At 36.7% G+C, this 23,245-nt stretch overlaps 1 protein-coding gene across 1 annotated transcript in view; it reads left to right on the top strand.

The window, feature by feature from the left end:
- The first annotated feature begins 788 nt into the window (after positions 1-788).
- Positions 789-23,245, top strand: part of Ints6 (integrator complex subunit 6) — an 84,529-nt gene continuing 62,072 nt past the window's right edge. The window contains exons 1-3 of the mRNA XM_004844137.3: positions 789-1,414; positions 1,784-1,861; positions 2,674-2,823. Coding sequence (XP_004844194.1) covers positions 1,304-1,414; positions 1,784-1,861; positions 2,674-2,823 — 339 coding nt within the window. The 5' untranslated portion in view covers positions 789-1,303. The remainder of the gene's footprint in view (positions 1,415-1,783; positions 1,862-2,673; positions 2,824-23,245) is intronic.

The raw sequence follows: 23,245 nt of genomic DNA, 5'->3' as shown, positions 1-23,245 counted from the left end.
TTTTGGTGGGTCCTCTCATGAGACTGGCCCCTGGCTTGCTATAGGGCCAGTCTCTGGCCGACCCCGGGGCAGGGAAGGCGCGCCCTCGAGGGAGAGGAGTGTGACTGGCGGAGATTAGTCCGGGCCATAAACAACCTCTCACTTCCCTTCCCCCGCAGCCCGCCCGCGCTGGGCCGGCCCTCCGAGGCCCAGGAACTTCCCCGGTGACCGCGGGGCACCCAGCCTTCCGCGGAAGGTCGACCGCGAGTCCGTCCCCGGCCCCTAATCGGGGGTTTGTTCACTCTACTCAGCCTTCCTCACTTGTCCAAGCTACAGCGACCTCGGGGAGGAGGCCAGGTCGACCTCCACTTCCCTTCCCCCGACCCCTATCACCTCCAACAGCTAAGGAAAGGCCGGCAGACCTGACGCGCAGGCTCACAGCCACAGCCGCCCTGCGCGCGCCGACGCAGCCCCCACACCCACTCCGCGCCCCTTCGGTGGGCGGTGCCCACCCCTTCCCGGAGCCCGCCTCCTCGTCTGCCGGCCCTCGCGCCCGGCCCCCGCGCCCGGCTCTCGCGCCCGGCTCTCGCGCGCGCCCGACGCCCCGCCTCCGCGCGTGCTCAATAACTGTCCTGGGAGAGGGCCTACAAGCTTCCCCCGCCCCTGAGCTGTTTGAATATGCTAATTAGAGGATAGAGAGTACCCAATAGATCAGAGGGGCTGTGCATCACGTGGTACGGGGACGTGTCAGGGGGTGGAGCCCCTGCAGCCCCTGCCCGAGTTAAAACCGGAGTGTGAGAGAGAAAAGCGCTTCAGTAGCGAGAGGGGCCGAGAAAGTGGTGATACCGCCGGGGTGCGGAGGGAGTCTCTGAAACTTCTCCCAACAGCCCCAGGGCCAATCTCCCCTCAGCCCACTCCCCTTTTCGCTAGCTCCCTGGTCCCCACTCCCTGCACCGGGGGTGGGGTGGGGAGCCAGGCCCGTCTCCCGCGGGGACACATATAGGGGCTGGGAGCGGGGACGGGACCCCCAGGCAGGGGGGACGGACCGACAGACAGACGGCCGGGCGTCCGCCCCAGCGGGCAGGCAGGCAGGAGGAGGCGGAGAGGGGGTTACGACGGGGAGGACTGGGTCTGGGGAGTTTCCTCTCAACTATCGGGGGAGAAACTCCCCGCAGCAGAGGAAAGACCCAGACGGTGTTTTCCTCCCGGGGACCACGCTTCCCCGCCCCGCGTAGCGGCGGTCGCCGCCACCCCACCGGTGCCTCCACTTCCACCATCTCCTTTTTCTCCACCACCTCGGGCCCCGGTGTCCCCGGCCAGCACTATGCCCATCTTACTGTTCCTGATAGACACGTCTGCCTCTATGAACCAGCGCAGCCATCTGGGCACCACCTACCTGGACACGGCCAAAGGCGCGGTAGAGACCTTCATGAAGGTACCGACAGACCGAGTCCGGGAGGCGACCCCGGCCCCAGCGGCCCGCGAGCGGCAGGGTGGGGGGAGGGAGGACGGCCGGGGGCGGCGGGGCGGGGGTGTCGGGGACCTGACTGCGGGCGCTGCCGGGCGCGGGGACCCCCTCCCCCACCGCGCGGGCGGGCGGGCGCTGTGAGAGGGGCTCGGCCGGGGCCCGGCTTGGGCCGCGGGCGGTGTGCGGGGAGCGATCTGTGTGTGTGGGGCGGCGTGGAGGGGCGGCCGCTGCGTGTGCGGTACTGTGGGGGCGGCGGGGCCACTGGGCGCCCCTTCTCCTGGTAACCTCGCCTCTGTGCTTCCCTCTCGCCCGCCCCGTTTCTCTTCTGTCCCGCAGCTCCGTGCCCGGGACCCTGCCAGCAGAGGGGACAGGTATATGCTGGTCACTTTCGAAGAGCCGCCCTATGCTATCAAGGTAACAGCCCTCGCCCTCCCCCTTCCCTTCCCTTCCCTGTTCCTTCGTCGCCCGCCCTCCCCCCTCACCCTTCATTATGCTCCCCTCCCCCACGGCCGTGCTCCCGGCGCCGAGGTCTCTTCCCCTGTGGGCTTCCGCCCCCACCCTCGCTCGGGAGCGTCCTGGCGCGGTGCGGAGTCGCCTGGCCACCGCCGTCCCCTCCCGGGCCCCGCTCGGCCCGGCGGCGGCGGCGGCGGTGGCAGCGGCGGCGCTGCGATCAACATGGCCGACATTTCCCCTCCGCGGCGTGAGCGGCAGCAATGAACTGTGGGGGATATTTATTCAAGTTAGCCGGAATGACAGCCGGGCCCGACCGTGCGGAGCCTCGGTTTGCATTAAAGGGGAATCAGCCGGGCTGGCAAGGGGCCCGGTGGGGGCTGCGAGGCTTGACCATCTCCATCGTCTGTCCTAAGAGGGCCACCAGCCGGTGGGACAAGCTGTGGGTCAACTTCAGAAGTCCTCCTCCCATCTGCTTTCCACTAGTCCCTTCGCACCCCCAGTTTTTGGGTAATAAGTAGTAAATTTCTCAGAGAAGTTACAAAATGTTAAGCCCATTAACTACCAGAAGGTATAGAACAAGCGGGTTTATTCCTGGCCACCCTTGGAAGAGTTTTATTAGCAGAGACAATATTAACATAACCAAACTATTCTAACCAAAAGTGAAGTTAACCTGCCAACCCAAAGTGAAGCACTTGGTGAACAGATTATAAAGGCTGTCCGTGTGTACGTAGCTTTGAAAGATGGGAAAAATTTTTTTAAATTTTTCTTTTCAGGCCGGATGGAAGGAAAACCATGCAACGTTTATGAATGAACTGAAAAACCTTCAGGCAGAAGGACTTACGACTCTTGGCCAATCTCTAAGGACAGCTTTTGATTTATTAAATTTAAATAGATTAGTAACTGGCATAGACAACTATGGGCAGGTAGGTTGAATATTAAGGTGGAAAAAATAGTTGATTTTTTATTTTTTTGATTGAAAAACAGTCCAGTCCAAAATTAAATGACAGCAAATTCGAGTAAAAAACATTTCAGATTGAAATTAGTATACACGTAGTTCACAGGTGAAACTATGCAGTTTTGTGTCTCATTTTTTCCCCTTAAAATGCTTCTGTAGTCAGAATTAGACTCTTAAATTCTTTGCTATGAAGTTCATATGAATTTGATTTTCAGTTCCTGAAAGTTCACTGAAGACAAAAGGAAAAGTACCCTACTTCATATTCAGTTAGTTTGATACTCTACCTGTAGAACACCTGTGCTTACACTAGTTCATTAGTGGTCTTCGTTTCTATATTAGTAGAAAATGTTAGAAGAAATACTTTTGGCTGTTTCTTCAGGATTTGTGTGACTATTCTGAAAGGTAAGATTTTCATTGGAGTATAGTAATTGAGTACATTAAGATTTCCCCAGTTTTCATGCATACAGCATTTCGCAACTATTGCAGGAGGAATTCTGAATTAATTGGCGTGTCCAGAGTTTTCTTTTTAAACTTCAGACCCTTGGAACAAAAGTAATCTGAAGTATATAAAAGAACCTTTCTTTGTGTCCTTAACACCCTCACATCTCTGCTTTCATCTGTTTGAGGAAGAAGCAAGAGCTTTAAATCGTGTAGATTTACTAAGTAATGTGAGGTGGTCCATTATAATTTTTTTATACCTATCCTGAAAACAAAAAGATACTGAAGAGAATGTAATGCTGCACACAACAAAGGAATAGTAAACCCCAGGAATTAATTTTCTTTTTCATGTGTAGTGCTGGGGATTGAATCCAGGGCCTTTGCACTGACCTACATTCTATGTCTTACCTTTTTTGGTTTTTTTTGAGACAGTCTCACTGAATTGTCCAGGCTGACCACAAGACTTTTGATTTTCTTGCCTCACTCTCCCAGAGTGCTGGGATTATAGGCATGTTCTACCACTCCTGGTTTAGGAATTCCGTTCCTAAGTTATGGTGCAAGCACTATTACCATAATAATATATTTAGCTATAGTTTGTGTTCTTTTCTCGAGTTCCATAATGCATAGTTTCATATGTTTCAGGGAAATTCTTCCTGTGAATACAACTTTTATTTGTTTTATATAGGAGGAAATGGAAGTGTTTCTTTGGTTTTAGAAGTTGTATATTTTACTTTAGGATAACTCTTTGGAACCTTTAGTTCTGTAGCATTTAAAATCACATTGCAATCTAAGATGACTTCTTTGCGTTTCATTTCCATCATTTAGTTAGGCAAGTTTGTATTTTCTCAGCACATTACCTTTTCTTTCTGGTGTTTTATGTTTTAACTCTTTGCAACTTGGTCTGTTTTTTGTAAAATAATCTTTCATATTCCTTTGTTATAAGTATAGTCTTTTATTGCTTGAGGTTTTGATCAAACTCTTGAGTTCAGAGAACATTTGAAGCTTGCCATTATTTACCTTATTTGGTCATCAGGTTGTCAGTATATAGCAGAAGTAATAACTTCCTGCTTTTTTTTTTTTTTGCATCACATTTCATAAATGGGAGCACCATTAGGACACATACATTGACCTCCTACTACATACTAAAATGTTTCTTAGCATCCTTCCTTAGAAAAACCACTTGTCATAGAGAGGCTGAGGATGTTTGTAATTTAAACCTGTATTTTCCTTCTCCTAGTTACCATCTTCAAACAGAACACTTTACTTCTTGTTTATAAATCTAAAAAAAATATTTGAGATTGAAGGTGGTCCTACTTTGCTGACCACTTTGACCAGGAAAAAAGCTTGGAAATTGGGACATTTTTGCACGTAAGGGTTTATTGGTTAAACCAGAGGCAGAGATTTTGTTTTGATACATAAGCCAGCATGTAGGGGATCAATATGTCCTGGATTGGTACCTAAAAGTGAAACTTGCATTAAAATAATTTAAGAAACTACAATTTATGAGTGAAAGTGATTATTTGAGTAAATTGTTTAATAAAAGAATATCTTTTTAGCTTTTTCTTTCTGGTACTGGGGATCGAACTCAGGACCTTGTGCTTTTGAGGCGGAGGGAGTGGCCAAAGAAAATATCTTTCTGAAAAATTTTTTTCAACATAGAACTTTTTTTAAGTCTCAGATATTTAATATATCATTCTTGTGTTTTCTTTGTAAAAGTACTTTTAAGTCTGTTTCCTGTGGAATATTTTATTCTGTAACCTTAGTGTTTTTATGTAAGTACTTCATGCTCTGTACTAAGATCAGTGAAGCCCACAGCACTAAATACTTGTATATAGTCTCAGTAGTTGGAGGAAATGAAAATAGGTGACTTTAGATGGAAGAGATAGCATGTTTATTTTGCAGAGCATCTAAAAAACTAAGTTTCTGAATTAAGTACAATATCATGTGTTTATATTTGTGTATTTACATAATCCTTTATAGGCACATACATGATTTTTTCATAACTAATTGTAAGAGTTAATATCCATGTTGCACTTACTAATTTAGTTAGCATTCTTAATTCTTCGAGTATTCAGTAGGAAGCTTAGAATTTGTAGGACATCAGTAAAGTTAATATAGCTAGGAAAAAAAATAATGATTCTTAGTGAATGTTTTCCTCAAGCACTTTGGATATCTCACTAAAGATTTCTCTGCCTGTACCTGTAAAAGTTTTTATAAATATTTAATTTTTATAATCAGTAACATTTGCTGATAGTTTTAGTCAGGGCACAATGTGTAGCCTCTACTCTTTTTTTTGTTGTTTTTTATTTGTTTTTTTTTAAATACATTTTATTTTATCCCATTCCCCCCTCAAGACCCCCTCCCTTCCCTAAGTACAAAAATTTTGTTTCAATTTTTTTCCTTCTATTATCACTTTGTTTTCTTGTTACTTTCTTTTCTCCCTAGTTACTCTTTGTTTGTTTGATACCAGGGTTCGAACTAGGGAGTTTGCACTTTCCAGGCAGGTGCTGGAACCACTGAGCTAAATCCCCAGCCCTTCCCTAGTTACTCCTTATACCATCACCTAACTTTTTTTTTTTTTTTTTTTTGGTACTGAAGATCAAACTCAGGATCTTGCACTTTCAAGGCAGGCAGCGGCACCACTAAACTAAATCCCTGGCCCTAGCATCACCTTACTAATTGCTTATCATTGCAGGTCAATTCAATACTTTTTTTTCTACATATGTTCAACAGTTTCAAGCAGTACTGATGCTTCAACAGCCACTGAAAATCTGATCCAGCCCAAATATGTAAAATCAGGAAATACATAAAGTTTTAGATAATTATTAAAGTTTTTAGTATATGTGCTGCTGAAGCAAGCACCAGCTTATGTTTTGTTTGTTTGTTTTGTTTTGTGTTTTTTTGGTACCAGGGATCGAACTCCGGAACTTGCACTTTCGAGGCAGGTGCTGGAACCACTGAGCTAAATCCCTGGCCCAATTATTAAAGTTTTATATTTTGAATGTTAATCAATTTATTTTCATACTGTTGAAATTTCTGTTTTTCTATCAGTGTTTTCAACTTCTTTTTTGTTTTAATTAGGTTCCAGGTTGAATTATCTGCTAATTTATTTTTCCCCAGTACCAGGGATCAAACTCAGGACCTTATGCTTGCCAGGCAGGCACGGTGCCACTGAGCTATGTCCCTGGCTTATCTGCTAATTTAAATCTTACTCTGGCTTGCAAGTCATCATTTTTGTCACTGGCCTGACTCTACACTGCAACGCCTCAATATACTAGTACTGATTAGAGTGTTACATTAGATCATTAAGAATGGTACCTGATCTGCTGTGTGCTCTGGGTGGAGCCAATCCTTGGACAATACCTTAAAAGGAGATAAAATGGGTTTAATTTTTCTGAGAATTTAAAACACTATTCATTGAAAAATGATGGCTTTTGGGTAAGATCAAATTGAATGATTTAAAAAAAAAATTGAATGATCCTTACGGAGAATTTTACCTCCATTTATTCTTGAGCTTAAGGATCTACTTGTGAATTTTGCAAATAATCCAGGTAGAATTCTAATGTTAACTGCGTTTTTCTTTTTACTCAGGTAGTGCTCGTGTTTGTCGCCTGACATGGAGTTCACTAATGGAAGCAAAATTTTACCAAACGCTTCTGTTCGTGAACTGAATTGTTCACGAACAGAAGCATTTGTGAACTGAGATATTACTGTACAGACTGGTTTTAACATTAATGGATGAAGTATTGCCATTTGGAATTTAAGTTTCCCTTAGACTAGCAACAAAAAGTTTGGCATAATGTTATAGATATCTTTTCAAACTAAAGTACCTGAATATACTCCTGTGCTGAACATGAACTGGGAAGATAGTACTCAGTATTTTGTAAATTTAGTTTTAATTTTTTTCTTTTTTGAGACATAGTCTCACTATGTAATTCAAGTTGACCTTGATGTCTCAGCCTCTCATATCAATTTTTATTTTTTTTTGGTACCAGGGATCAAACTCGGGTCCTTGCGCTTGCGCAGCAGGCAGCGAAACCACTGAGCTAAATCCCCGGCCCTGTCTCAGCCTCCCAAATGCTGGGGTTGGATATGTGATACCACACTGGGCTAATTTTTCTTTTTTTTGTGTGGTGTTGGGGATCTGATTGATGGCTTCCCACATGCTAGACATGCTCTAACACTGTGACTTTCAAAATTTTAAATTTTGGTGGAAAACAAGACCATATACTGTCTTAACCATTTTAAAATGTGTAGTTCAGTAATGTTGAGATATATTCACACTATTGTGCAATCAATATCCAGAGCTTTATCATCCTATAAAATTGAAACTTAATTAAACAGTAACTCTGTTTTCCCTCCCTTCCCCAGCCAGTGAGGGTTATTCTACTTGTGTTTTTGTGAGTGTGTCTATTCTCCATACCTATAAGTGGACTCATATAGTACAGTTGGCCCTCCACATCTGCAGGTTCCACATCCAAGGATTCAACCAACCATGTATCAAAAGTGTTTGAAAAAATTGTCTATATTGAACATATACAGATTTTCAGGTGTCACTTTTTCCCAACATTTATGTTGTTTTAGATATTTTAAATATAGAAATGATTTAAGGTATACAGGAGGATGCATGGAAGTTGTACACAAATACACCATTTTATATAAGGGACTTAGGAATCTGGATTTTACTATCTTGGATGGGGAGGGATCTGGAATCAATTGCTCATTTCTGGCTACTGAAGGAAAGTCAGGTCTTTGTGGCTATGTTATTAGCATAATATCCTTAAGGTTCAGATTGACCTTATGTGTTGGGACATGTGTTAGGATTTTTTTTAAAGGGCTAAATTGTATTCCATTTTATGTATATGCCACATTTTGCTTCTTCATCAGTGGATGGTCACTTAGGTTGCTTCTACCTTTTCAGGTATTCTGAATAATGCTACGAGGAACATGGTTGTGCAAGTACAGTATTTCTTCTAGATCCTGGTCTTAGTTCCTTTGATGTATGCCTTGATACCATACTGTTTCCCTAGCATTTGCACCATTTTACAACAGTGATAAGGGTTACATTTTGTCTTTTTCAACACTTACTTTTCTTCATTTTTAAAAAAATAAATCCCAATGGGTGTGATATTTCATTATGGTTTTTATTTCTCTAAATTATTTGTGTTGAGCATCTTTTCATGTTTTTTGGCCATTTGTGTGCTATCTTTGGAGAAATGTCTATAAAAGTCTTCTGCACATTTTTAAGTTGGGTTTTTAACTTTTTTGTAGAGCTGTAGGAATTATGTTCTAGGGTTTATGTGCTAACTTCTTATAATTTGCACATGTTTTTCTCCCATTCTGTGGGCTTCATTTTCACTGTTGATTGTCTTGGTGCACAGAAATTTTAAATTTTTATGTAGTCCACCTATCTCTTATTTTTTCTGTGTCTTTGATGTTATATCCACAAAAATCATTGCTAAAGTCAGTATCATTGAAGCTTTTCTCCTATATTTTCTTCGGAGAGTAATACAATTTTAGATCTTGTGGTTAGGTCTTTATTTCAAGTTTATTTTTGAATATGATGTAAGGATTCAGTTTTTTTGCATGTGAATATCCAGTTTCCCCAGCAGCATTTGAGAAAAATGAATACCCTTTTCCTCATTGAATGGTTTTGGCAAGTCCCTTAACTTGTAAGTCTCCTCAGAAGTATTTTTAATAATTGGTGGAGACTTAATATTTTGTTCCTGTCTTGTGTAAAAGAAGAGCAATGGCTAGAAAAGTGAAAATTGCAAACCCAATCTTGTCTTTACCGTTGACTTACTATGTAATATAGAACAGACACATTACCACTGTGCCTGTGCTTCTCATTCCAAATTGGCCATAAAGCCATTGTACCTTTATTTGTTATAGAATTGAGAGATTTAAATGTGTTATATTTTAAAAATGGAGAAGTGCTCAGTACACACAAAGCATATTTTAAAAATATTTACCTCTTGCTATTTTTTTTGGCTTTAAATTTGAAATTACAATTATAAAAATCTAATGAAATTTAAAACTGATTTCTTTTGCATGCTTTGAAATATATTTTTCCTTGGACATTTTATTTCACCTTAGGGAAGCAGATTAAAAAAAAAGTAAATACCACTTGGTCAAAGTTGTCTCAATGGCAGTCGAGTATAGGATGGTGTTTAAAAAGAAATATGTTAAATGAAATCATGGGATAAGGTTACTGGGATGGTATTTTTAAAGAAATACATGAAATAAAAGCTGAATATATGTAGCTTATCTGAATGTGTACAGTATAAGTCAGAAATGTGACAAAAGCACATGCTTTAGCAGTCATTCAAATAGGGAGCTCCCTCTAGTGCATTTAAGATGAGATTTACACAAGTTCGATTTGCAAGGAACCTCTCTGGAGCATATATGTTGGGTAGATACAAAGGATATTTTAATAAGATTTGAACTCAAAGTAAATGTATATGACTTACTTCCTATTGAGAATTAATATTTTAGTTGTGGTAATTTAAACAAAATTTCAAGACCCTGGTTAATTGGTTCCTTTCTTTTTCCCTTCCTCCTTCTGCAGTACTAGAGATTAAACCGTTAGGTGCTCTACCATTGAGCTACTACATCCCGGACTTTTTAATTTTTTATTTCGAGATTTTTGAGACAGCCTCTTGCTAAGTTGCTTAAGCTGGGCTCAAACTTGGGATCTTACTGCCTCAGCCTCCCTGATAGCTGGGATTGTAGGTATGTGCCACAGTGCCTGGCTCTAGATTTTATTTTCTTTCAGAACATTTGCTATAATATTTCTTAATGATTTTATACTAAATACCTTCTAAAGAATCTGAAGACTTGCAAGAAAATGAAAAGCAGTGTCCAAAGGACATCACTGCAGTCTTAATTTGAAATTGTCTAAAATGTCAAAATTGTCTAGAAAAGGCAAAAATAAATTCTACTTCTCTTTTGAAAATAATTTCATTTTCCCTTTGTGTAAGAAAATGTTAGTGATTATACGTTAAATTATATACAACTGAAAATTAAAAGGCCAAAAATAGATCTAATATTTGAGTGAAAGAATTTGACATACTGAAGTATTATGAATTCATTTAAGGTCATTTGTGGTCAGAATTAGCTAAAAGAATTTTTTAGCCATGTTTATGCCAGTCAGCCATCATGACATTCACTCATTTATAATCCAAGTATAATTGAACTTTTTTTTTTCTTGAGTGGGTCAGCACTTACAAATATTGGGCCTATTTTTCTCCATTTCTAAAAGTAATTTTCTTAGATAGACCTTTATTTTTGTTAGTCTTTGGTTTTTTGTTTTGTTTTTGTTTTTTTGGTACTGGGGATTGAACTCAGAACCTTGTACTTGTGAGGTAGGTGTTTGCACCACTGAGCTAAATCCCTGGCCCTATTTTTGTTACTCTTATTGTTAACCTACTTAAGCATATTTTACAGTGACTGAGCAAAATGCAGGTTGTTGTTTTTTTTTGTTTTTTTTTTTTGTTTTGGTTTTGTCATTATTCCTTCATCTTTCATCACTATTCCCAACCTTTTTATTCAGACAACTTAAAAACAAATCCAAACTGTGACGCTTAGTCAACTTTTTACGTATTCTTAGATCATTGACCTTTTGTATCTACTGATAGAACTTCTCGTTGGACATTGTGTTATATTATGATTATGGTTTTATAAAGCTTTAAAATGAAAGTGATATCAGAAGTTCATTCCATCTTCCTTCTTTCAGAGGTAAAATAAGTCCTAGATATGTTTAAATGTTGAAGTTATGGGTACATAGAGCTTTCTTTAATCATCTCCTTTTCAGAACAATCAGTATGATGATATTGAAAGAATTTCTTTATTAGAATTTGCCTCTGCCATTCACCAGCCTATTTTCTATTGACAACTCCCTGATCCTTGTTGAGCTTCAGGTTTCTTACGCATAAAGTGGTGTCTGTGCCAATCTTGAAGATTTTTGTAAGGCTTAAAAATAACATTTGTTAATCACTTAGCAAAAGTGCCTACCTGGCATAAGGTAGGAACTCAGTTGATTAGCATTGTCAATATTATGGCAAATACTCAACAGGACAAAACCTTTCTGATCTGAAATTTCTGACAAAAACCTAAATGTTGCATAACCTGATATATATTCATCCCAAGAAGCTAGAATTAGCTGTCCAAGTAGTTCAGCTGAAGTAAAATTTCTGGTTATAGGGAACATAAAGCTTTTTGGTTTTGAGTGAAAGCTCTATGTAGATTGTTAGGAAACTACTTCCCACTTGGTGTTAAAGTCTTTTTCCTAAAAATTTTTTTAAAAAGTTTGATAATTAGTATTTATTAAACACATGTTTTTGATTTTCAAAACGAAGTCTTAAGTCTGGAAATTTAGAGCACAGTCCATTTCTAGGACTTTATATATTTTAGAATTCAAGTTAATGATGAGTGGAGTGAGTAGGGTGTAGGGGAACATGTTCTTGCCCAGAAATAAGTCAGATGTTAAATGTTTGGTCCTTTTTATTGTTACCTAGATTTATATAGGGAAAATAATATGATCAGGCTAAGAAGGGGTTTTTATATGAAGCCTTTTTTTTCTTTAGGGCATATGTGGTTTGGAATTTGTTAGTATATTGAGAGATGGTTGTACATGAAAAGTAATATAACAACCTTTTAGGAGGATTATTTGCAACCACAAGACAAATTTATGCCACTGTGATTATGAAAATTAATTCCTACATATCTTACCTTTTTTGTCTGTGACTTAAAAGAATATTACATTTTAATATTTTCCACCCATTTGTTTTGCTCAAATAAGGTATGGGACTCATGGTGAAAGTTCTTGGAGATCATATATAAAGCTTTATGGACATGAAAATAGTTCTGAGTGTGTGAGGAAAAAAATTGTAGTATTACCAACAAGGGGATGCAGTTGATAACTAGTAAATGATAAGACTGATGCTGGTAGGTTAGAAAACTTTTCTTTTGTCTTAAAGGTAGTGAATCTTGTGAAATGTTAGAAAACTTCAGCAAAAAAAAAAAACGTCTTGTAGAATTTTGACACTGGAAATACTCAAATGAAATTCTGAAGAAAAAAACTTGATTATTTTAACTAAAAAATTGAGGGTGATTGAGTATGAGTGTGCTGAGAAAGGTTAGGGTGCAGATGATAGTGGGTGATACTACAAAGGCTGGGTCTACAAGATGACAAGTTATAGTACTTTTGGATTATTAGGAATTAGTAAAATAATGTCTTGGTGGTTGCTGGTAATGCCTGAGTTGTGATAGTTTTTGGCCATTTGTGTACTTTAACTCATAATGTAAAATTTTGAATTTCAGTTCAGTTTCATACCTCAAACCAATAGATTAGAAAAAACAAGAGGTAGCATTCAGAAAATTGGACCTAAATAATTGGCATAAGAGTAAAAGGTCTTTACTCTAAATTCTTTTGTTAATCCAGAAGTGGTAATATCTAATCTCAAATTCTGAAGTAAAAAGGGATAATCTTGTGTGTTTCTGGAATTTTTACTTTAATGAGCTACAGGGATGTTCTAATACAAGTAGTCTTCTCTATGGGACATTAGCTTCTTCATTAGGCATGTTTCTATGATAAAACTATTGGTAGGTTTGTATGAACACTTAAGGCGTACAAATTCTTTTTTATAGGCCCAAATACTGAGATCGTATTTTTTTTTTCCCCCAAAATGTTACCTGTTTCAAAATTTTAAAATCCTAAAAAATTGGGAAGTTATTTAGCACAAGCATCAATAAATGTTTGAATTGAAATCTAGCAAGAATGGATTCCTGGAAACTTTTATTCAGGTATATAATCTTAAACATTTATTTTTTTTTCTGGTACTGGGAATCAAACTCAGGACCTTGCACTTGCCAGGCAAGGCACTGTGCCACTGAGTCACATCCTCAGCCCATGGACAAATTTATATCTTAAATAATCTTAGTGTACTGATTCTTAAAAAACTAAAAATCTACATATTTTTACAAAACAGATCTCTTAAAACCAGTAATTTGTTCAGTAAAGATTGGCCACACTGGGCTGGGGATTTAGCTCAGTGGTGCCGTCACCTGTCTCGCAAGCACTAGGTCCCGAGTATGATCCCTGGTACCAAAAAAAAAAAAAAATAGGGGCTGGGGATTTAGCTCAGTGGTTTCCCCGCCTGCTGCACAAAGGCAAGGATCCGAGTTCTATCCTTGGTACCAAAAAAAAAAAAAAAATAGGCCATACTTTGTTTTTATAGTCTTATTAATGAATTTTTTAAATGTTTTATTACTGAGTTTCCTGATCTGAGATATTTATAAGTCAGTTCTTCATTTTCAGTTGTAGTCTTTAAGCTGTTTAGAAACAACTGTCATGGAATTTCACCTTTTTTTTTTTTTTAAAGGACATCTGTCTTGTGTGTGAATTAATTTTTTGAGAGCATGTGTGTAGTGTGGATGTTTACAGGAAAATAACCAGAATTGTTCTTCATTTACTTCTTTGTCATACATCCAAGGTCTTTGTGTCATGGTTTTAACATTAAATTGAATGCTGAGTTCAAGATATGATTTTATCTTTGTAAAATTAATATCTAATAGATTTTATAGTAATCAGCTGAAGGAGATGATTAATCTTGAGAGAATAGGCAAATCCAGATATTTTGTTGAGGTCAAATTCAAATTAAGTTTTAACATTATTGATGTATATCTTCATTCACCAGTCTTTGAAAATATGTTTATGCCTTGGCATTTATTTCTCTACCATCTAACATGTATATTATTACATGTTTTGCTCTATTTTTTTCTGATTTTCCTAGTCCCTTTCATATAGTGGATGCCTTAGGTATTTATCCTATATTTAGTATTACTAACATTATCCTGAATGTTCGTAAGATTATTTTGATATCATTATTATTTTTGTGCTAGTATAGCACTGTTTCTGCTACTACTTTATAGGTATGCTCTAAACTAATCTGTTAGAATAATGCTATTGAAACTTTAGACTGGTTGAAATTTAAATTCTGCCAAATTATTAAATATTAACCTTTTAGATATATTGAATTTATATTTTTTGCAGTTATTTTTAGCCCTATCACTTACTAAGTTCCTTTATATTAATTTTTCACAGTCAAGCTTTAGTAATTCTTCATTTTTTTATTGTGGAATTTTTCTTAACATTATTTTTTGATCTACTTAAATGAAATTTCAGGATGGTGTTACTTAGTCATTAAATGGAAATAAATATGTGGGATTCCCCCCTACTTTTGTTCAAGCCCTTTTATTCCATCTGTTTTTAATGCAGTCATTTTTTGCATAAAGAATTATATGGATGAATCAAGGAATTATATTGGTATAAAATTGTAAAATGGAATTACTTAAAAATAAATATTTTAATGTGTAATTTTAACATATTTTTATGTAATTATAGATCTTAAGTTGCTAGATTTTTCTACTCTACTAGGTTTTTAAATAGTTTTATTTTGGGATATTAAATATTTTAATTTTGAGGAGTATTTGTTTTGAATTTGTAATAAATGAATTTGATTTTAAAATGTTGAACTGTTATAGGGCTGGGGATTTAGCTCAGTGGTTCTGCCGCCTGCCTCACAAGCGCGAGGTCCCGAGTTCAATCTCTGGTATCAAAAAAAAAAAAAAAAAGTTCAACCATTATAAAAAGTTATAAAGTTACTTATTTCCATTTTTTCAGCCAGGTGTGGTGGAACATGCTTGTAATCTTAGCACTTGGGAGGCTGAGGCAAGAAAATCACTCTTGAGTTTGAGGCCAGGCTGAACTACATAGTGAGACCCTGCCTCAAAACAACCCCCCCCCCCCCAATCTTTTAGAGACAATCATGGCTAATCAGTTTTGTAAGATATCCTTCAGAAATCATTTGTATATGCAAAGATATTTTACAAACACTAATCTTTGTGTGTTTTTTTTTTTTTTTGTACTGGGGATTGAACTCAGGGAGTGCTGAGCTATATCCTAGCATTTTTTTTTTTTTTATCTTAGCATTTGTTTTTTAAATTTTGAGACAAGGTCTCACTAATTAAAACTTCTCAGGCTTTCCTCCAGCTTTGTGATCTTGATGCCTCAGTCTCCCAAGTACCTAGGATTACAAGCCTGTGCACTACCACTGGCAAAAACACTAAATTCTTAAGATGAATTTTTTTTAGAGGTGAACATCAAAAGACTCATTTATGCCACACTAGTTTCAGTCATAACAGTAAAAGTAATACCTTTCTGAATTCTAAAACAAATACAAAGTTTGTAATTCTGGCTTTGGAATATTAAGTATAAAGGTCTAAGGCTTTTATTAGCTTCATTATTTTGTTTGTAATGTATAATTAATCAATTGTGTGTATATCTCCTTAGTTTAATGAACCTCCCAAACCTTTAAAAACTAATAGTATTCATGACAATGAATTATTGGATAGACAAATACAACTGGCACATCAAAACTATGATTTCATACATCTTATTGCTGTAGTTTAAGGCTAACAAAAATGGAACTGATTTCAAGATGAATATTAAGTATATAAGTGAATACAGGAGATAAGAGGACATGGAAAAAATTCTGGTTGTGGTATGAAGTGTTTGAAGTTTAAACACTACTGATCTGGAGAATGTTACTGTAGCTGCAGTGTATGTATAAAAGATTTTACAGTGTGTATAGCTGTAAAGGGCTTATCAGTAATATTAATAAATTTTTGGATTGCAATTCTATTAATAAACAGAAGAATATGTTTAATACTAATGGTTCTATGTTTTAGTCTTTGCTTTACAGTGTCTTGAGTTTTCATAAATTTATATAGTCAAATATCTGGAAATGTTTTTTTTTTCTTTTGGTACTGGGGATTGAACTTGGGTCTTTGCGCTTGCGCAGCAGCCAGTGAAACCACTGAGCTAGATCCCCGGCCCTGGAAATGTTTTTAAATGAATATGGTATGATTTCTCATTTTAGGGGAACATGTTACTTCTTATCCATAGTAACGAAAATAGCAGGATACGTATTGCAGACCTCATTTCTTTATTTAATTTTTACTATTTATATAGGTTGTACAAAGATTTAACTAAAGGAACCCGCAGATCTGAGCTAAACTGGCTTAGCAGTTTAACCTGTATTTTTTTTTTGGTACTGGGGATCAAACTCTGGACCTTATGCTTGTGAAGCAGGCGGTGGAACCACTGAGCTAAATCCCTGGCCCTAACCTGTATTTTTAATAGCAATCCTGTGAAATACCTACCCAGTATATGCCTATGAATCTTTAATAGTGTAGTACTTCTTAATACAGCCCTTTCCGTCTTTTAATATTGTTTTTTGCTGTTGTTTACCTGAGGAAATTTTATATTGAAAAAAACCATGAGCTCTTATTTCGGGATATTCTCTATTTTTCCTGCTTGATAAGTGTGGCCTACAGATTTATATTTTAGGCACTTGTTTGTTAACCTCTATTAGCCATCACTTTACTGGCATATAGCAAAATGTTAACACAGAGTAATTGGAGCCAGGTATGATGCCTCATAATTGTAATTTCAGCACTGCAGAGGCTGAGACTGGAGGATTGTCACATGTTCGAGGCCATCCTTGGCTACATTGTGAGTTCAAGGCCAGCCTGAGCTACATAGAGGCCTTATTTCAAAACACTAAAACAAAACAAGAGTAATCAGTATGGGTTAACTTCTGTCATGGTGGAGCCAGAGAGCTATCTCTGGGTGTATATTTTTCTTTAATAGAACCCCTAAACTGTGGTATTGTACATACAGGCACTTGACTGCTTTACAAGATCATTCAAAGAACTAGTACAATAGAGTGTGGTGCACAGGAAGAGAACTTGGGCTCTTTGGTCTGACAGCAAATACAGCCACTACAATTGGTACTGAGTGCTCAAAGCTGCTTTCTTTTTGCTTCAGAAGATTAGTTAAGACTTGTGTAAGGATACAATTTTAAAAAATAAATGTATCCCCCCCACTACATTTTCAAATTTTTGAGTAAGATGAGGCTTTTGATCCTAGATACATTAGTTTATGTTGGAAATTACCTTATTTTTTTTTTGAAATTACCTTATTTTTACATTTTCAAAATAATAACTTTAGAGTTTTCAAAAGCATACTCTTTGAAAAAAATAGGTTATAGTGAATAATATCTGCCTACAAGAATTCTGGAATTTTTTGGGATTTTAAACTTTAATTGGGTTTACATTTTAATAATCAGTTGAGAGAACTGTAGTAGGAAATCTTAAGTGAAATTTTCACTTCATAATAGCTTGGCTAACATTAAAATCAGATTTTTTAAATGACAAAAGATTTAAGTAGCTGTCAAGGCAGAACGTAATACTTGGCATTTTATTTTCTAGTGGTATATGTAGAATTCTTTATGTTAGGAGACCCTGCTCTGAAAGTTAAACTTACGAGTTTATTCTGGTAATGGCAGAAGTAAACTTTTAGTCCCTCTGCTGGCTGCTTTTGTTGTGGCAGAACTTAATTTTTTTTTTTTTTATCATCTTACGATTATGGCAAAGGTTGTTATGACCAAGGTGAATATTGAGGGAAATTCTAATCGGTTGACCTCAAACTGAGTGACTATATAAACATTAAGATTAAAATGTAAAATGGTGTCCCTTCAATAAGAGGATTAGAGAATTAGCAGATAGCTAATGATGTTATAGTGTAGTGATTAAATCATAACTAAGAATTAAGATTTTACATTTTTTGTAAAATAAAAACATACTGGAATGTAATAAATCATGTTTTAATTTCATGGGTAAATAATAATGTTGACAGAAAGATGACATTCGTTGTGTGGCTACTGAGAATAAGCGGTGTAAAAGGCAGTAGAGAGATAGTATAAAATTTGTCTTTCTGTCACTTCTAAATTTTAATGTGATTCAAAGTCAGATTTTCTGACTAAACTGTGACATTCATCCATTTTATTCCTGTATAGGCACATTAAGGATTTTCTTTCTTTTTTTTTTGAGGACCAGAGAATTAGTCATGTTTGTGATTAAAAGGAACAGCATGTTCTGGTCACTTTCTGTTAGTGATTTAGACATTCATGCTTAAATTTTGTTAATTTCAAATATTTATATAGTGGTGGTGGGATATTTTTTCCTGAAGAAATAAAACCTTGTGTATAAATTATATTAATTTAATTATTATTGCTTTTAATTTTTTCTTTGGGATGAGATATGTTTCCCAGGCTAGTCTCAACTCAAATGATCCTCTTTTCTCAACCTCCCTAGCACCTGGCTATTTAATTCTTTAGTAACTAATTATTGCTTTTCTTGGTTTGTGTGGGTTTTTTTGTTTTTTGTTTTGTTTACTAAATTCTTTCATTTTAGAAACAGGATCATCAGGCATGGTAGGGGGGATAATTTCATTAGTGTAAAGGGGATGATCATATTTTTCTTTATAAATTTTCTTTGACTGTTCCTTGAATTTTCCAGAATTAATTAATTTTTAAAAAATGGTCTCATTTTGTAGTTCAGGCTGGCCTTGAACTTATTTAGCCTATGCTGGCCTCAAATTCGAGGCAATCCTGCAACAGCCTTGTAAGAGGTGGGATTATAGATGTGCACCACCATTCCTGACTGAATTTTCCAAAATTTAAAGCTATTAAAGAACTCAGTATTAGGGCCGGGGATTTAGCTCAGTGGTTCTACCTCTTGCCTCGCAAGCGCAAGGACCTGAGTTTGATCCCTGGTACCAAAACAAAAACAAAAACACCACAGTATTATTTTATCTTGTGTTCACATATGTACTCACTGAACTTCAAAGTTATATAGCTTTTAAAAGTACTCATTCTTATGCATTATGTTTTGTCTCAGTGTATTTGTGTTGGGAGAAGCAATGTTGATTTAATATGTATATTAAAAAACATGGGTAAAAAATTGCTGAACAGGCAACCACTGTGTAAAGGAATAGTCCTACTGTAGTTATTTTTGCTGCAGATTATATTAAAAACAACAATGTGATTGTAACACCATTCATTCATTGTTGGGTGAATGTGGCACAAACCAGATTGTTACAGATTTGTGTCCAAGAAAATTAAGTTACTACCTATAGGACTTGCCAGTGTTTCAGAAAGGTTTTGTGAGTTAGAGTTGGAGTATTTTATTTAGGTTTCAGCTTGCCATTTACCTGCAAGGCTGCCTTAAATTGTATCATTTAATCTCCCTAAATATTTTACCTCATCACATTTTAAGGGTCAGTGAGTTAAGTGCTTCATTGTTATTATTGAGATTGGTTATTATACTAATTTCAGACTTGGCCTCTGTGTATATATTAAAGACTGTAGTAACTTAAAAGCTTTGTTGCCTTTAAAAAAAAAGTAACTTTGATTTTAGTGTTTGGCTTAAATTTAATAATTTAGACTTTTCTGCTAACATTTAATGCATTTTAACTTGATTTTTAAATGTGGTCCTTAGAGGGCTGGGGATTTAGCTCAGTGGTTCCATCTCCTGCCTCACAAGCACAAGGTCCCGAGTTCGATCCCCGATACCAAAAAAAAAATATGGCCCTTAGAAAAGTATGCCCATACAGTCATCCCTTGGTATTCATGAGGGATTTTTTTTTAGGACCTCTTGAGATACCAAAATCCTTGGATACTGAAGTCTCATATAAATTGGTGTAGATTTTGCAGATAACCTATGCACACTCTTCTGTGTACTTTAAATCATCTCTAGGTTATTCATAATGTCTGAAACAATGTAAACACTATGTTAATAGTCATACTGTATTGTTAAGGAATAATGGCAAGAACAAAAAGACTGTACATGTTCAGTACAGATACAGTTTTTTTTCTGAGTACTTTTGATTTGTGCTTGGTTGAATCCAGAGATAATCATCCATGGGTACAGAGGGCCAACTATTAAATTGAGTGGGCATCTTCATCTGTAAGGATCTAATACACAGATTATTGTTCTTTAATTGTAAATATGCCTCATTCTCTGGTCTTCTAAAATAATTCTCATTATAATGTTTATAAATGGAAATAAAAATGGATGAGTGTCAGAGTTTTGTCCAGAGAATCTGATTTTCATTCATGTTAAGGTGTAGAAGTGAAACAGAAGGCATACAAATATTTGATCCATGGTATGATAGCTTTAAGAACTTTGTTCATTTTTTTTTTAAAGGCAGCATGTTGACTAAGTAGTATCCTTGAAAGTAAAATACAATAGTTTTGAAGATAATAGAACATCTTGATTTTTAAACCTTCCTTTGCCTGTTTTTGAGCTAAAATGCTGTTGATAAAGACCAAGAAAGAGGGGGTTATTGTTATAGGTATATATGTTTATATATTATGCATGAGAATAGAGATTATGGATCATCCATCTACCACAATGCCCGATGTATAGTAGTCAATAAGTATTTCAATGACAAATGTAGTTAGATGGACAGGAGGGAGGTAGTGCTTTTTTTTTTTTCAATACCCTTTGTAGCTCATTAAGTTCATGAGTTGTTTCAAGTATAGGGAGTACTCATTTGTATTGAGGTGTAAAGGTAAAGTATACACTTTGATTGAAGCTTGAAAATTGAGTGATTCTAAATGGTTCTTTGATTAGTCAGTGAATCAGTGAGTAAGTTTTCAAATATATTGTGATCATGTTTGCCTAGTGACATGCAAAAATACAAGTTTTTGCCTTCCATTATATGAAAACATAAAATAATAGCAAGCAATACAAGATGGTATACAGTATTTTGTCAAAATTGTGATAACACCTAACAAAATTTACTATTATAACTTCTTAAGTATAGTTCAATAGTGTTAAATAGAGCCTCATTGTTGTACAATGTTGTATATATTTAATATATAAATTATTATTATTATTATTATTTGGAAATGAAGTCTTACTATGTTGCCAGAATGGCCTCAAGCTCCTGAGCTAAAGTGATCTTCTTGCCTCAGCCTCCAGAGTAGTTGGAACTAAAGGGCCATGCCACTGTGCCTGACTAAATTTTATATTAAATACTTATTTAAATTAAAAATTACTTGAGAGAATGTGTTGTAGGGAAGTAATATTCAAAATGTACTCCATGAAACCACCAGAAATTCCAATTTTATTTGAAGAAACATTTAAAATATCTTTTTTCTTTTTGGTACTGGGAATCGAACTCAGGACTTTGCGGTTGCGAGGCTGGCGCTGGAACCACTGACCTAAATCCGTGGCCCTAAAATATCTTAATTAATTTAAAGTTTGAAAACTACCAACTGAATATGGAAAGGGAAAGGGATAATTATTGAAGGGTAGTCTAATAAGGGAAGTATTCATGAAACATTTAAACTGAGCCTTGCAGAATAAGATTGGATAGATGTGAACAGGGAAAAGGAAGATTTTCTATTTCAGAGAGAGGAACAGTCAAAGCTCAGGTGTGAATGAACATTGCCAGTATCAAGTTGATGAGAAAACCTAAATAATAGGTATTGGCATTATTAGTACATGTTTTGAAGTTGAATTGTGTGAGAGACAACATAGTATAATGTTTCCCAGAGTGCATTCCATTTCACATGAGGAGGAAGAGATGGTAAATTAATTCCTATTTTTATGTAAGACTCCAGTGAAATTTTAATGCTATAAAGTTACATATTCAGAATCTTCTAGTGGCTGTATCCAGCATATTTTATTTGAACAACAGAAGCTTTTAGTTTCTGGGAATCACTTTTTTTCATGGGCTCTGATTTGAAAATTTCCCATGCCACTCATAATTTTCATGATTTGATTAAAACGGTTCATCTGGCAGACCTCCCCCCTTTAGGATGATTAGATATAATATATAATTATTGTAACTGTAAATTCACTCAACAGTTACTGAATATGTCCTCACATGCTAGGAATTGAGCTTTATAATTCCTCAGATTATTATGTGCATATGACTCTTTATTCTTATTTTCAGTCTGATGTGTGAACATGAGCGTCTCCTAGCCTGTGGTTTTGCTAGAAATTCAGAATCTTCTCTCTCACAGACCCACTGAATCAGAAATTGCATTTTATCAAGATCTCTAGTTGATTCCCTTACGCATTAAAATTTGTTACACACATTCTACTTCATATCTAACACAACTTTTTTCAGTTCTTGCTACTGTTACAGCAAAAAATCTGTTTTTTGAGACAAGGCCCAGGCTGGCCTTGAATTCTTGTATTCAATTAATCTTCCTTCCTCCATCTGTGGAGCTCCTGGGACTATAAGATGTGTCATTGTTCTGGGAAGAAGCTTCAATTTCAAATACAGGTTTTAAGGGCCTGGCAAGTGCAAGGTCCTGAGTTCGATCCTGGTTCTGCAAAAAAAAAAAAAAAAGTAATCAAATACAGTTTTTACCCTCTTGAAACTTTTACCTTCTGATCTTAATTTTGTTTGAAAGAGTTATACTGAATGTACTTAATGTCTCAAATGAGAATCATTTACATGTAAAAGATAAGCTTATGTTTGTCAATCTCCCACAAAATATGTCAAGTAGAATTCATCATAGTTCCAGAGTTTGCCATCTGAGATTTGAATAGAAGGTGTTGAAGTTAATTTTACCTTATATAGAGAACATTTGAGAGTCATGTATCATTTTATTCCATTGCCTTTGTGGTAATTATTTAAAAATTTCCAAGCATTTTTTAAAGGTAATCATACCTAATTTTAACTTTCTCTTTGACTGTTGTTAAATTTTGTTGAGCTCAGAGTAGTCTTGGTATTTCCATGGAGCCAGTTCTTATAATCTTCCTGTCCATATACCTAGTCACTTGTTCAGACATTTTGATTACAGGTATAGATTTTGGTACATTTACCTATTGACTTGCCTTTCTTTTTAAGAAAATTTCTTGTACTATGTTTTATTATTCTAATTTGTAGTAACTCAAAAAGTAAAAGACACTAAAATACTTTTAAGTTACATAAATAATCACAGTAAAAATGAAGACACTGCCAGAGCATATAAAGAAGTGAAAAATCCATCTTTCTCCACGTAATCTCACTTCTTTAGGGTTAA

The sequence above is a fragment of the Heterocephalus glaber genome, unplaced genomic scaffold, assembly GCF_053883595.1.
Source record: "Heterocephalus glaber isolate CG9 unplaced genomic scaffold, H.glaber_assembly_v1.0 deba00001666, whole genome shotgun sequence".
NCBI classification, from domain to species: Eukaryota; Metazoa; Chordata; class Mammalia; order Rodentia; family Bathyergidae; genus Heterocephalus; species Heterocephalus glaber.
This window is presented reverse-complemented; position numbering and strand designations above follow the sequence as displayed.